Source organism: Colletotrichum lupini, chromosome 4, assembly GCF_023278565.1.
Source record: "Colletotrichum lupini chromosome 4, complete sequence".
Classification (NCBI taxonomy): Eukaryota; Fungi; Ascomycota; class Sordariomycetes; order Glomerellales; family Glomerellaceae; genus Colletotrichum; species Colletotrichum lupini.
In genome coordinates, this window is record NC_064677.1 from 453,560 (window position 1) to 466,981 (window position 13,422).

At 49.4% G+C, this 13,422-nt stretch overlaps 4 protein-coding genes across 4 annotated transcripts; 3 read left to right on the forward strand and 1 right to left on the reverse strand.

Moving 5' to 3' along the window:
• Positions 1 to 348: 348 nt before the first annotated feature.
• Positions 349 to 1,713, forward strand: CLUP02_07247 (carboxypeptidase A; the record flags this gene model as incomplete). The annotated part of the gene is made up of 1 exon (XM_049286242.1): positions 349 to 1,713. One exon carries the CDS (start codon positions 349 to 351, stop codon positions 1,711 to 1,713), a length of 1,365 nt encoding a protein of 454 aa, XP_049143385.1.
• A 258-nt stretch (positions 1,714 to 1,971) lies between these two features.
• On the reverse strand, positions 1,972 to 3,695 carry CLUP02_07248 (cytochrome P450; the record flags this gene model as incomplete). The annotated part of the gene is made up of 3 exons (XM_049286243.1): positions 1,972 to 3,158; positions 3,277 to 3,312; positions 3,368 to 3,695. The coding sequence occupies 3 exons, from the start codon at positions 3,693 to 3,695 to the stop codon at positions 1,972 to 1,974; spliced, it is 1,551 nt and encodes a 516-aa protein (XP_049143386.1).
• Positions 3,696 to 6,924: 3,229 nt separating this feature from the next.
• On the forward strand, positions 6,925 to 8,289 carry CLUP02_07249 (chitinase-1; the record flags this gene model as incomplete). The annotated part of the gene is made up of 1 exon (XM_049286244.1): positions 6,925 to 8,289. One exon carries the CDS (start codon positions 6,925 to 6,927, stop codon positions 8,287 to 8,289), a length of 1,365 nt encoding a protein of 454 aa, XP_049143387.1.
• A 1,020-nt stretch (positions 8,290 to 9,309) lies between these two features.
• Positions 9,310 to 10,303, forward strand: CLUP02_07250 (uncharacterized protein; the record flags this gene model as incomplete). Its single annotated transcript, XM_049286245.1, has 3 exons — positions 9,310 to 9,830; positions 9,893 to 9,983; positions 10,085 to 10,303. The coding sequence occupies 3 exons, from the start codon at positions 9,310 to 9,312 to the stop codon at positions 10,301 to 10,303; spliced, it is 831 nt and encodes a 276-aa protein (XP_049143388.1).
• Between the last annotated feature and the right edge of the window lie 3,119 nt (positions 10,304 to 13,422).

Here is a 13,422-nt window from a genome sequence, read left to right on the forward strand (position 1 = left end):
TCAAGTGATCTTACGATACTTTCTGTCAACCAGCTTGAGCGTGTTGGCTTCGAATATCGACCACCGGGAATTGGAAACACACGTTATTAACCTTTTGCCTTTATTGCAGAAAATCCTCGTCGACATGCAGCCACACGATTTAAAGCCAGCAATGTTCACACACATAGCTCCATACTGTCTCGGAAAGGCCCTGTGTGAGAATCGTGCAGACCAAGACATAGTGGACTTCCGAGAACACTCGGCTCATATATAGGTCATCATGCTCTTTTCAAACAATACCTACAAGATGAGAATTCGTGAACCTAGCTCTTCTCAGTCGTAAAATCGTTCCACGGAAATTCCAACAAGATGGGAATTTACAAGGGCCCGGTGACTTCTTTCAAGAAGATCACCAAGCTTATCGTTACGGCCCTTCTTTCTAATGGAAACACCATCCAAGACTATCGCCTCATGGATTCAGCAAAAGTCAATACCATTGACCGCTTCCATGATGGCGCCAGATTCCCTAGAGGCATCGGCACCAACCAGAGCAGCTCTCCCGATGACTACAGGACCGTCTTCAACGCCTGGGAGGTGAACAGCGCCATGAACGGCCTCGAGAGGGAGTACGGCGTCCAGCTCACTCAAGCGCCCTTCGATACCTATTGGAAGCAAAAGTCCACCGTCGCCTTCCTCCCCGTCCCCGACGGTGTCAGCCGCGTGGAGCGCAAAAATTACCGCGTTTACCTCACCGCTGGCGTCCAGGCCCGCGAGCGCGGCGGCCCAGACAGTCTTCTTTACTTCATCTCTGACCTCCTTTGGGCCGACAAGCACAAGGCCATGCTCGTCTACAACACAACCACCGTCTTTACACTCGCGCAAGTCCGACAAGTACTGTCTCTCGGCATCGTCATCTTCCCCCTGGTCAACCCAGACGGTAAACTATGGGACGAGCGCTGGAATAACTGTTGGGGCAACAACATCAACCCTACTTCCCGCCCTTCTGAGAATGGCATCAACGGCATCGGCGTCAACATTGATCGCAATTTCAACTTCACTTGGGACTACCGCAAGATCTACAGCCAGCAGGCTCTCGACGTCGCCTCCGACAAGCCCGAGCATGAGCTCTTTCACGGCCCTGCACCCTTCTCCGAAGCCGAGTCGCGGAACATGGCGTGGGTCATTGACCAGTATCCATCCATCAAATGGTATCTCGACGTCCACACGAAGAACCGCATCGTGAGCCACGCGTGGTCGGACACTCCAATCCAGACCACCAACCCCGAGATGAACTTCCGCAATCAGAGCTACGATGGCAAGCGCGGTGATGTGAACACACAGTATGGCGAGTACATGACCCCTAAAGACCACGACATCTACAAGGATATCTCGAACAACATGGCCGAGCAAATGGAGAAGGTCTCTGGCGAGCCTTTTTACAGCATCGACAAGCTCCGCAAGAAAGGACGGGTCTTCCAAGGCTCTTCTGGGACTGCCATCGACTGGGCGTACAGCAGACATGTCGTGAACGAGGCGGCTACCAAGATTATGAGCTTCAAGCTCAAGTTTGGCATTTCGGAGGAGGAGGCGGCGGAAACTGGGCAGAAGGGCGGGTGCCAGTACTACCCGTCGCGCAAGATATACAAAAGGGGTATCTCGGAGAGTGCTGTGGGATACATGACCTTCCTTCTCAATGTCGCCAAGTATGAGAACATGAAGGGTCCTTGGCCTTGAACTGAAAATCGTGAACCAAACAATACAGCTCGGGCCACATATAGAGCAGGAATCAACTACTCATCTCCTCCACTTCATTTTATGGCTCTAGTCGATCATTTTGTCTATCCTGGTACCTCTATGTAGTGTCTCATGTCATTCGTGTCATCTCTCATGTCTCAGCCATTCCAACATAAGCCGTATCGATGGTTGACTCATGAGACTGTTCATACATTTCATGAGGTCGCCTGTCCAAAGTCTAGCTGCTGTAACAGTCCGTCATGAATTTCCTGCTTTCTTGGGCAAAAACCGGGCTTTCACCCCAGTGAGCATCGCCATGAAGTAGTACTGTATCTCTGCTTCAGGCGGCATCTCAACCTCCAAATCAAAGTGCTCCATAAGCGCCGGTATCGTCTTGTAAACGATCAGCTCCGCGAGGTGTCGTCCGGGACACATCCTTCCGCCCCCGCCCCAAGTAAGATTAAACCGTTCCATACCCTTGAGATCCCTTTCCGTGTCCAGCCAGCGGTCCGGATGATATTCTTCCGCGTCTGGGCCGAATATTAAAGGGTTCCTGTGTAGTGAGACAGGGTTGCAGCCGACGGTAGTCCCGGATGGAAAGGTCTTTCCATGGACCGTAAGTCCTTCAGGGGGCACCGTGCGGGGCAGAGCCATCCCGAGGACAGGATATAACCGTTGCGCTTCTTTAATGGCTGCTTGCGTATAGTCTAAGCGGATGGCGTTATCATACACCTTTGGGTCTTCGGCCGCGGAGCAAACTTCCTCGGAAATCCGTTTCTGCGCCTCAGAGTGTGATCCGATCATGGACATGATGGACGTCAACGCGGAACACATGGTCTCATGTCCGGCCCCGAAATTAGTGATGGCCATCCGACGGAGATACTGCTCCGTGAATTCGGGCTTGTCCTTGTGTAGCTGGATCAGATCCACGAGGAAGTCTTCTTTGCGATCATTCTTCGAGACCGGCTTGTTCGCCAAGGACGAGGTGACCCTCCGCGAGACCTGCCGGTAGACGCCGGTGAAGAATGGCTTGAAGTTCTTTGGTGTCTTGTACGTCACGCGCCAGAGGTTAGCAAACGTTCTCCCGCATGCTTTGGAGAACAGCTCCGCCTTCACGGCAAGAGGGAAGAGCCCAAAGACGGATTTGCGTCGCCAGCCGAGGTAGCCGTGGGTGCTGGAAGAGTGGTCTGTGTGGTCGCGGAGGTAGTTTGGTGACCAGGTTAGGACGACAGCTGAGAGGGACTCGACGGCTATGATGTGCATCCATTCCTTGAGGTCTACTTCGGCGCCGTTGAGAGAACGGAGCGTGGCTATCACTCGAGCTAGGACTGCGTCGAGAGCAGGTTCGTGCCGTTTGAGGTATGCTGTCTGGTAGAGCGGTCCGATGAGACGCCGTTGTAAGCGGTATCGTTGCGTGTTACGTTCGGATAGCAAGTCTAGTGTATCTGGGGACGAAAAGTTCGGAAAGGGTGTAAAAGCGATATCTGGTCTTTGGAGGGCAGTTGACACTGTAGACTTTGTGTAAGCTGGGAGTGAAGTGAGATGAGGAATCTCATAACGTACAATAGAAATCGGACTTTTCATAACCACTACCGGCTCCTGTAACCGAGTGAGCATGAGATGAGACCTTCTTCACAAGATACAGTCAACATACGATAAATGTGCTTGAATGCATCTACAGAATCGAACCAAACCTCATTCGGCCCAACTCTCACGACCGGCCCGTACCGCTTATGAAGCGTCTTTCCCAGCGTGAGCATACGCCCGTTGCGAACATGGTAAGCATACCACACATTCGAAATGGCAGCGAGTCTGGGCCCAGGTACGCGAGCCAAAGGGTGAAGAAACAGACGGTACCCAACAACAATGAAAGTGACGAGGATGAGTGAGGATGACGTGAGTAGCACTACGTTACGGAGAAACGATACTACGCCGTAGACGCCGAGCAGCGGGCTGTATCCTCCGAGCGCCGGAGAAGGCATCGCAAACCCGGCGCTTCGCACGGGAGCGCGCGATAAGGGGTTGGACGGGGGCGAGATGTAAGGTAAGGTAGGATGAGTGAGGTAATACGGATAATGTGGGTGAATATGTGAGGGAGGCAGGGTGCGCGTGATGCGGCGGTTGTGGCTTTGCAGCAAGCGGCGCGCCGCAAAGCAGAGAAAAATTTCGCGGGGGGGCGCTGGTGGGAGAGCTGCGGCGCGCACACGCCATTCGGACCGGCCCCACTGTCCGGAACGGGGAATCGAATAGGGGGCTGAGCCAATTGGCTTTCGGGCGTCGCCGCTGGGTTTCCCTTGCATTCTTTACAGATACACCCATGCCTACTACCTTAGTCTCGACTGTGTATTCGTAGGTAGTGCTACGGTGTATTGCATCTCTTTACCTCAGCTACGACTTGAATGGCAAGGCAAGGGGGGAGAAGGGCTCCGCTCAGGGCTAGATTTCTTGGTCTGCTTTAGAAGGGACCTGAGAAGCTTACGCTTGTGCGGCTGGGATCACATAGGGCTCTTATGCGCCGTCTCAGGGGTGGACCCTCCCGTTTCGCTGCTGGGGAAGCCCCCATGGGCCATAGCTCGCTCGATGGACCGTCTGTGGGTTGCCTCCGGCTTTGGATGCCGAACTTTCACGCTACGGAGGCCATGATGGATTAACAGTACTCATTGTGATGCAATTCCTATGAGAACTATAGTCGGTCTCTAGTGTTGCTATTCCCATCGCTGGTTTTGTCGGTTTATGAGGTCCAAGTAAGCACTGCCCTTCTGCAGTCGTCGTATTTCCGGGGAGATAGGGGATCCAACAGACCATGAACAATCAAGTTACTGACTTACTCGAGCTGGCGGCTACAAGGCAAGTGACACTTCCAAGTTCCGATGACAGCTCCGTTCCCGGTTCATCCTGGATCGACCAAGATTACCGTTGCAGTGAGATTCGCTCTCAGACCTCGTTCGTCCCTCTGGAATTGATCATCGATCTGGTGTGCCACGTCAACTCGCCTCCAATACCCAAGTACTCCCGAGACCCTGGAAAGTTCAAAATAGCTTTATCTTTAGGATCCGTCATCCTAGAATGTTTCAAAGCTTTAGCCGAATTATAAGACGGATCATATTATCTCTCATCACGCCTTTGATCCTGGCTTGAAAGATTGGTGGAAGAACATCTTTGACCTCTCATGTATCATCGTGGCCAAGTTGTTTTTTGTCGAAGATGAAAAGAAATTGCTAAACGGAAGCCAACTTCCGTAAAATGGCACTTTGTTGGCAATGAAGAAGAAATTCGATGAAACCTCCTGAAGATCATTGGAATCACATGTACTCGTAGCCTCTGTCGAACATTACCTTTGGCACGCAGAGTCTAGGTTGAAACGGCAAATCCCGCTACGGGGAGACAAGAAGCTGAAAATCATCATCTAAAGAAAACCCGCAAACGGGGCAACTATTGGATGGAGAAACTTTAGTTGTCGATCTGAACATGGCTTCATATTCTCCGTAATGGTGTGATGCTCCAGAGACTGCCGTCAATTATGCTTCAACTGCACGAGGCTAAAGCTCTACACAGATAATACCACGGTACAAACACCAATGATTGGCGTGAAAGGCGGACACTTGCAAACAGCTCCGACCCATGTCTCGTCAATTTGATCCCACATCTCGGTTGATCGACGCTTCTTGGTGAGCTTGAATCAAATTGATTGTGGTGTACGTCGCCCTGTTGGAGTAAATCAAGCTAACGGTTTCATCGACTCTGCAACTCCACTGAAGCATCTTACTACAACTGGATACAATGACTGGAGCACGTCAATCCCAATCGGGATGAGCCTTTCGAAAACCAGCTCAACTTTGTGACGAACATGTTCCCTTCCAAGAATAGATGCACGCAACATACGTACGGCAGGCTGAGAACATCAGGCTCAGAGGTGCGTACGCAAACCTAAAGCTGGACAACTGGCTGGTAGGGAGCTGAGAGTCCACGTCATCGAGGCAAGCTCCATTGTAAGGGAGCATAGGGGGGGCGATGGCATCTTCCGTAGTTTCTAGCGCTTCTTTTCCCAGCCTGTCTCACTCCCTTTGATCTCGCTTTGAGTCACAAACACGCAAATGCTAGTTCTTCTTTTTCCCTGCCTCAAGGGTCTGGTGCATGACAACTCCGAAAACTCCCTTTTGGGAAACTTCGGCCATCATCGTCCGATGTTTGTACAATATGCAAGCAATTTGGAGGATAAAGTCGCCAAAAAAGTGACAATTGGTGTCAACGCAAGCCATTCCGTCGCCACATTCCTCAAAGCGGTCGACTAACCCGCCCCTGGCCCCGGGCCACCGGCGCAGCCCTTCGGGGCGCTACCCGGGATCCTAATTCGGGAAGTGGGCGGGCTTGCGTGTCCCAGCCCCAAGGGCTGTCTCGGGAGAGCTTTTTTGGCCTGTTTGTCCCTGCATAGGATTAGGGGGCCAGAACAACTTGTCAGTGACAGGCGTTAACAGCGTCGAAACCAGACGTTTCGAAACAAACGGTCTCTCAAGGCCAATCGTTACCAAACTTTCAGACGCACTAGACCCGACGAACACCTCCTGTAGTCCCCCGTTGCTGGATACTACCAGGCCCCAAAGTGGCTTACTGTGCTGTGTAAACCCTGGTGTCCCTTGTCGGGGCTTCATGGAGCCATCTCACTCAACTTGACACCGCCCTATCGCGGCTGGGCCAACGATGAACCAAGACGGAAAGCCGCGCAAGCAGACATGCCACAGCATACTATGTTCAGTCAAGCATTGGAACAGCTCCCCACAGTGACAATGGGGCTTTTCTCCGTGCTTTCTCGAGAGTCGATCATAGCGTCACGGAATATTCCCTGACGGGCCCAGCCCGCGATGGAGCCACTGGGACATCGAATTGCGGAGCTGAGCCGCGTTGTCGTCAACTCCTCGACTCGAAGACGTGCTGAGCATGTCACTTGGGTGTAAGTCGAGAAACTCGAGCTAAACCATCCCGTCATCGGCGTCAGTATAGTACCTATCGAAAGAAGATATAAACGCATCGGATATCCAACTAATCCAGACTCTTCTTTTCCTTCTCATCACCACACTCATCTCATCTTATCTCTTCTGCATCTTCTTTCTTTTCCTCAACAACCTCACTTGTTCTACCGCAACCCCCCTTCTTTCTTTTTTTAACTCGACCTCACCCTTTTTTTCAACAACTTCACTTCAATCATTCGCCAGGATGCGTTCCAACCTCATTTTCGCCCTTGTTACCGCCATCGCGGCCATCAGCTCAGCGGCGCCGGCGCCCCAGGCTTCTGGTGCGCCCCCGTCCGGCACTGGGCTGGCCCCCCCGCCCCACGGCAGTGGAGCTCCCCCGAGCGGCACTCCTCCCCCGCGCCCTTCCGGCACCGGCCTGCCTCCCAGCGGTGCCCCACCTTCCGGCACACCCCCGGCTCAGCAGCAGCGCCGCTTCCGTGGCATGATGAACCGTCGCCAGAACTCTGCCCTGCCCTCTGGGCCCCCGCCCTCCGGCGCACCTTCCGGTGCTCCCCCGAGTGGCACTCCCCCTCCTCGCCCCAGCGGCGTCGCTCAGCCCAGTGGTGGCGGCCACGGCGGCTTCGGTGCTCAGGAGGCCGGTGCACCTCCCTCCGGCGTTCGCCCGAGCGGTCCTCCTCCCTCGGGGGTTCCTCCCTCTGGTGCTCCCCCCAGCGATGCACCCGCTCCTACCGGCAACGCCAAGCGTGCTGAGCCCTCCGGTGCTAAGCCGTCTGGACCTCCTCCTTCCGGCGTTCGCCCCAGCGGTCCTCCCCCGAGCGGCGCACCCCCCTCCGGCCTTCCTCCTTCGGGCCCTCCACCTAGCGGTGCCCCTGCTCCTACCGGCAATGCTCGCCGCGCCGAGTCTGCTCCCGCAGGCCCTAAGCCTACCGGCCCTCCCCCGTCCGGAGTGAAGCCTTCCGGTCCTCCTCCTTCTGGCGCTCCTCCTTCAGGTGCCCCGCCTTCTGGAGCTCCCCCCTCTGGTGCTCCCGCTCCTACTGGCAATGCTCGCCGTGCTGAGTCTGCTCCCCCGGCCAAGCCCTCTGGCGAGTCTGGACCTCCGCCTTCAGGAGTTCGCCCCAGTGGCCCTCCTCCCTCTGGTGCTCCTCCTTCTGGTGCTCCTCCCAGCGGCGCTCCTAAGCCCACCAACGCCAAGCGCGCTGACGAGTCTGCCCCCGCCGGTCCTAAGCCTACCGGTCCCCCGCCTTCTGGAGTGAAGCCTTCCGGCCCCCCTCCCTCCGGCGCTCCCTCCGGTGCTCCCGCTCCTACCGGCAATGCTCGCCGCGCCGAGGACGCCGCTCCTACCGGTACCAGGCCCACTGGCGCTCCTCCTTCCGGTGCTCCCCCCTCCGGCGCCCCTTCTGGAACTCCTCCCCCTAGACCTTCCGGTGCTCAGGCCGAGGGTGCTGCTCCCTCCGGCGCTCCTCCCTCTGGCACCCCTCCTCCTCATCCCAGCGGTGCTCAAGCTGAGGGTGCTGCTCCTAGCGGAACCCCCCCTCCCAAGCCTACCGGCACTCCCACCGGCCCTCCTCCTTCCGGAGCTCCTCCCGCTCCTACCCAGAGCGCCTAAATAGCTCTCTCGCTAGAGAGTCACGAAGACGATCATCAACGATAGACTTGAAGTCATCGGTTCAGCCCGCACAGCAGTAGCGAATTTGATACCATCTTGAGTCTGGCTTTGTCTTACCAGGAGACATTGGGCCATGGCTGTCAAGCATTGAGAGCAGAGAAAGAAAGAAAGGGTGGATGTTGACACGAGACATGGGACAGTTGACGACGATGGCGGTGATCACTTGGCTAGTCATTTTTGCTTTGTAGATATTGGTTGAGATTTTTGTGGGCATTGTATCATAGCATTTCTTTGAGAAAATCTGAGAATAACAGCGCTGTTACTCGAAATGGCTTCTTCCCTTTTTGGCTACTTTACTATGCAATGATGACCCAATTGATGTTGAACTGCACTGAACTTGTGGATACATCCTTAAACTGTTGCTTGAAGGTTCCCGGTTTTGTCCTACGCGTGGCTAGCAAAATTGGGTTACGACGAAAAGATAAAGTCTCAGCTCTATCCGTACTGCATTGTGGAATAAGAGGAAAAGGTAGGAGGGTCGTATTGCCAGCCGTTGTACTAATACATGCAGTCATCAAGGGGCACCGGAATATCAAACTCTTCTCGTCTTGCATGATTGGTAGAACGGTACGAATTCCTGATTTACAGGGGACCTGGTTGTCAGCTTGCATGCATGCGCCAGGGGTAACAACCCATATCACATGGCATCATTGGATCCTTCGATTCCTTCAGTGCGATAGCTGGCGGCTGTCGCAGTCCAGCTCGGAATCTGGCTAGGGTTTCCAGAGACACAATAACAAGCCCATCAGGCCATGTTCCAGGCAGCAGGCTTAGCCAAAACTCAAAAACTTTAAGATAGACACTATCCTCGCAAAATACGCTAGGGAAGAGGTTCCTTCGCGTTGTGGGCTTGACATCTTTAATGATCCCTTCATGAATAACCTTCCACGACCCTAGGTTCTAGCTCCCGCAAACGAGCAGCCCTGACTCGGACGATCGCGCAGTTCAATAGTATCGACAATGATTTCTCGAGCTCATCGGTCGACGAACGGCCCGCAGAAGGATGAGCTGATCCATCAAGATGAGGCAGGGCATCGAACTTCTCACAAAACCGTGCCCAAAGTCGTGGAATCTCATCTGGGTGACTATGACATTTTACCAGCCAGAGAGAACACCCTTGACAGCGTGGGGGAGCCTCACACATACTCGACTTTGAGATGGTGGTACATGGAAATAGGATGTTGTTTTCTCGCCGTTGCAAGTCTCGTCGCTCAGGCAATCGTCCTGTGGCAGTACGATGGCAAGCCGCAAGATGCATGGCCAAGCACGATCCTGACCCTCAACGGTCTGATCGCCATTCTGTCTACCGTCTGCCGCGCGACCTTCATGATTGCTGTGGGTGCCATTCTCAGCCAGGCGAAATGGAATCATTTCTCTGGAAAGAAGGGTGGATACCATAGACTGGATGACTTTACGTTGATCGACGACGCCTCGAGAGGTTCATGGGGTAGCTTGCAGTTGATGTGGAGGTTCAAGGGAGCGTAGGTCTTGAATCGTATTAATTACACCAGAAATCTACCAAGGCTGACAACCCGGATCTTAGGCACATTGCTTGCGTTGGAGCTGTGTTGACAATGTTGTCCCTTGCTTTGGGCTTCTTCTCCCAGCAACTGATCACTTTGAGGATAGACCAGGTTATAAGCAACACGCAAGGCCAAGCAGGTACCGTTGCCAGAAGTCAATGGGCAAGCACGGTGTCGGGATACTCAAACTCTTGTAAGTCGCTCTCTTCTAGAGTTGGAGACGCAACTCTTCTATTCGTCGCATGATCATAACACTTTATGTTTTCCCAGGGGACCCCCTATCACCCACGAAACTTGCCATGTACACCGGATTCATGTCTACGGAAGTCAACTTGCCGCAAGTGACCTGCCCCACTGGTAACTGCACTTGGCCCATCGTTACGACCGTCGGTGTCTGCGGCTCCTGTGTCGACCTGTTGGTATACACGTAGGCAGGTCAGACCTTTTGGGTCGCGACTAGGTCAATAGGTCAGTATAGGTCTATTGCGTGTGTGTAGGAGGGGAAGATCGTAGGCAGAGCCCGCGGTCCCTCAGTGGGTATAGGTAGGTGGAAGGGTCCGTCTGCACGGGCCTAGACTGCCTACCTACCACCCCTACCTAACTACCTAATAGGGCCCCTTTTCTACCTCGTAATCTAACATTAGCAGTCTTCTACTTTTATAGTAGAAAAGGCTAGAATAGGGGCTGGGTCCCCCGCTAGCGAGAACTAGTAGTAGAATCTATAGTTAATCCCCTATTCGGAAGTACCTAAAGCCGTATACTAAAATTTTAGTATAGCTTTTATTATAATTATTTATATAGAAATTTTAGTATCCCCTCTTTTTAATTACTTCTTAATCCTCTAATATATATAATCTATATACCTAAACTCCTCGGAAATCGTTAAATTTAGCGTAGTTAAAAAAGAGCTTTTTATTAGTTTAATTACGCCCCGAACACGTGCGTTTCTCTCTAAGCCGAAGCCCGAGAGGCGTATACGTTCGCTAGACGACTTACTACCTATAATATATTACTATTTTAACTACGTATTACCTATCCTTCTATTTTAACTATAATAATTCCTTTGCTAACGAATCGTTTAAGGGACTTGTTTGGTATGCTCTTTATAAACCCGTTAGCTAGGTTATCGTCGCTACTAATCTAACGGATCTTATAAAGCTCGTAGCGTTTATATAATTACCTAAGTATTATAATATCTATTATAAGGCGCTTTTCCTTCGTAATGCCTAGCTTAACGAGGTATTTATATAGTAAGTATAAATCTATATAGACCATAGTAGAGATCTTCGGAACGTCGAGTTATTTAGTAATAAGGTCTAGGGTAGTTAAGATAGTATGGGCGACGTTAATACCTACGACTATTCTATAAACCTCTAATATTAATACGCTCTAGGTAATCCTTTTGCTCTTCGTAAAGCTATAGTAAATAATGTTATTATTAATCGTAAAGCTCTCGTTAGTCTATTCTTTATTCGTAAGGATAATAATATAACCTAGCTATGAGGTATAATTAGCGTTATTTACGAATAACCTATTTATAAAGACGAAGAGTTTAGCTATAGTTAGATCTAATAATATAAATATAAGCCCTCGGTCTAAGTGTTTTATTTACTATTTAATATAACGGTTTAGTATAGCGTAGTTAGTAAACGACGGATCTACTTAGTATTAAGCGGTAAACGACGTATTAAAAGCTGCTTCTAGTTAGTAAATTAATATAATATAAGCACCTCGAGCTCGCTACTTAACGAATTATTATTTAGCGTCTAATACTAAGGGGTTAACTTACTTAAGCTTCTTTTCTTAGTTCTTCTATCTAAGCACTATATTAATACTTTTTAATAAAATAATCCCGCCGTTAAAAATAAGCGGCTCGTTAGCCGATAGTTACTATTTTAGTTTAGTTAGTAGCTTAGCGCGCTTAAGCTCGGTTTCTTTTTTCTAACTAAAAGTCTTATCTAATAATCTAATAATATTATCGGTCTATATACTAATAATACCGAATAATCCGCTTTCTCCTATCGAGACTAATAAGCATAGATCGAACGTAAATATTATTATCTAGAGTATCTTTAAATAATACTTACTATATATTACCTACTAATAAGTACTAGATTCTACGAGACCGTATAGTAGCTATATAACGTATAGAATAGTACCCTTAGGGTATAAATAACGGATCTAAGCTAGTAATTAAGTAAAAACCTTACGGCGAAGAGGTTAGCTCGATTATATATATACTTAGGTAATATCTCGTAGCTAGATAACATAGCCTTCCCAGATTAGGGTCGGGGCTAGGGCGAGGATTAGATATTAACTAGTTCTTTAAATTATTAGCGACTACGTAAGGATCTCCTTTTTCCTCTTATTATTATACCCTTATATAACTAAGTAAGACTTTTTAATAAAGTTAAGTCCTAGGTTTTTAATCTCGTTAATAAATCGAGACTTAAATATCTTTATATCCCTATATTTAGGGCTAAGTTAAACGAATTTAATTACCCCTCTCTCTACTAGTCCTAAAAGCCCTTTATTAGTAAATTTTATAAAAAGTGCTCTTAGGGTAGTAATAATGCCCTTACTACAGAGCTTAGTAACTAGCTTAAGATTTACCTCCTCTTTAAATATAAAATAGGTCGTAATTATAAAAGTATTACCGTAGCCGCGCTATATTAATATTTTTTTAGTCCTCTTACTCCGTAATAGAGGGTCGTCGTTAATTACGACGACGATCTCGTCGAGGACTTTATTTATAGCGGCGCTACTATTAATTAGCTAGTTAATTACGGGGATTAGTAAGCGGTCGACGTGCTCTATTATTATAACTAGCGGCTCGGGGTCGACCTCCTTTAAGTACTAGGGTTTAATTATAGTAGCCCGGAAGCTTATTAGGCCGTGAGGTAATTTTATTACGTAAATAGTACTATTTATTAAGACGAGCTTAAATAGGCCTTTCTATCCCTTACCTTCTCGCTAGACTTTAATGTCTAACTATAGTAGTAGATTAATAATATAGGAGATATTTAGTCCGTTTCGAGTAGCTAGTGCCTCGCTCACTTACTTATTAATATAAAGTCTGCGGACTTCTTTTATTACTTTTTTAATTATTTCTATACGTTAAGTAATATCTAGCGACGGTAGAGATTCGTTAGAAGTACGTAAAAAAGCTCCGAAGACGAGGAGTATAGGAACGAGGCTATTTAGGCTAATTATATCGTTAACTACTTTAATTACGGCCTAAAGTATAGCCTCCGCGCTTATTAATAGGCACTTATTTTAAATAATATCGTATACCTTTTTAAGTACTACGTAGTATCTCTTAGCCTTATTAATATTATTATAAGCTTTAATAAGTACTTTTTTAACTTTAATAAGTATAGATCTAATAGAGGATTTAAACTCTACGGCGCTAAAGTTCTTATTAATATCTATAATAATCTAGTCCGGCGGACTAAGGTAGACGTTAATTTAATATAGCCGAAAAGCCTCTTATATATACTTCGTAGTTATATCCGTAAGGAACCTTGCCGTTTAGAAAAAAGTAGTAGTA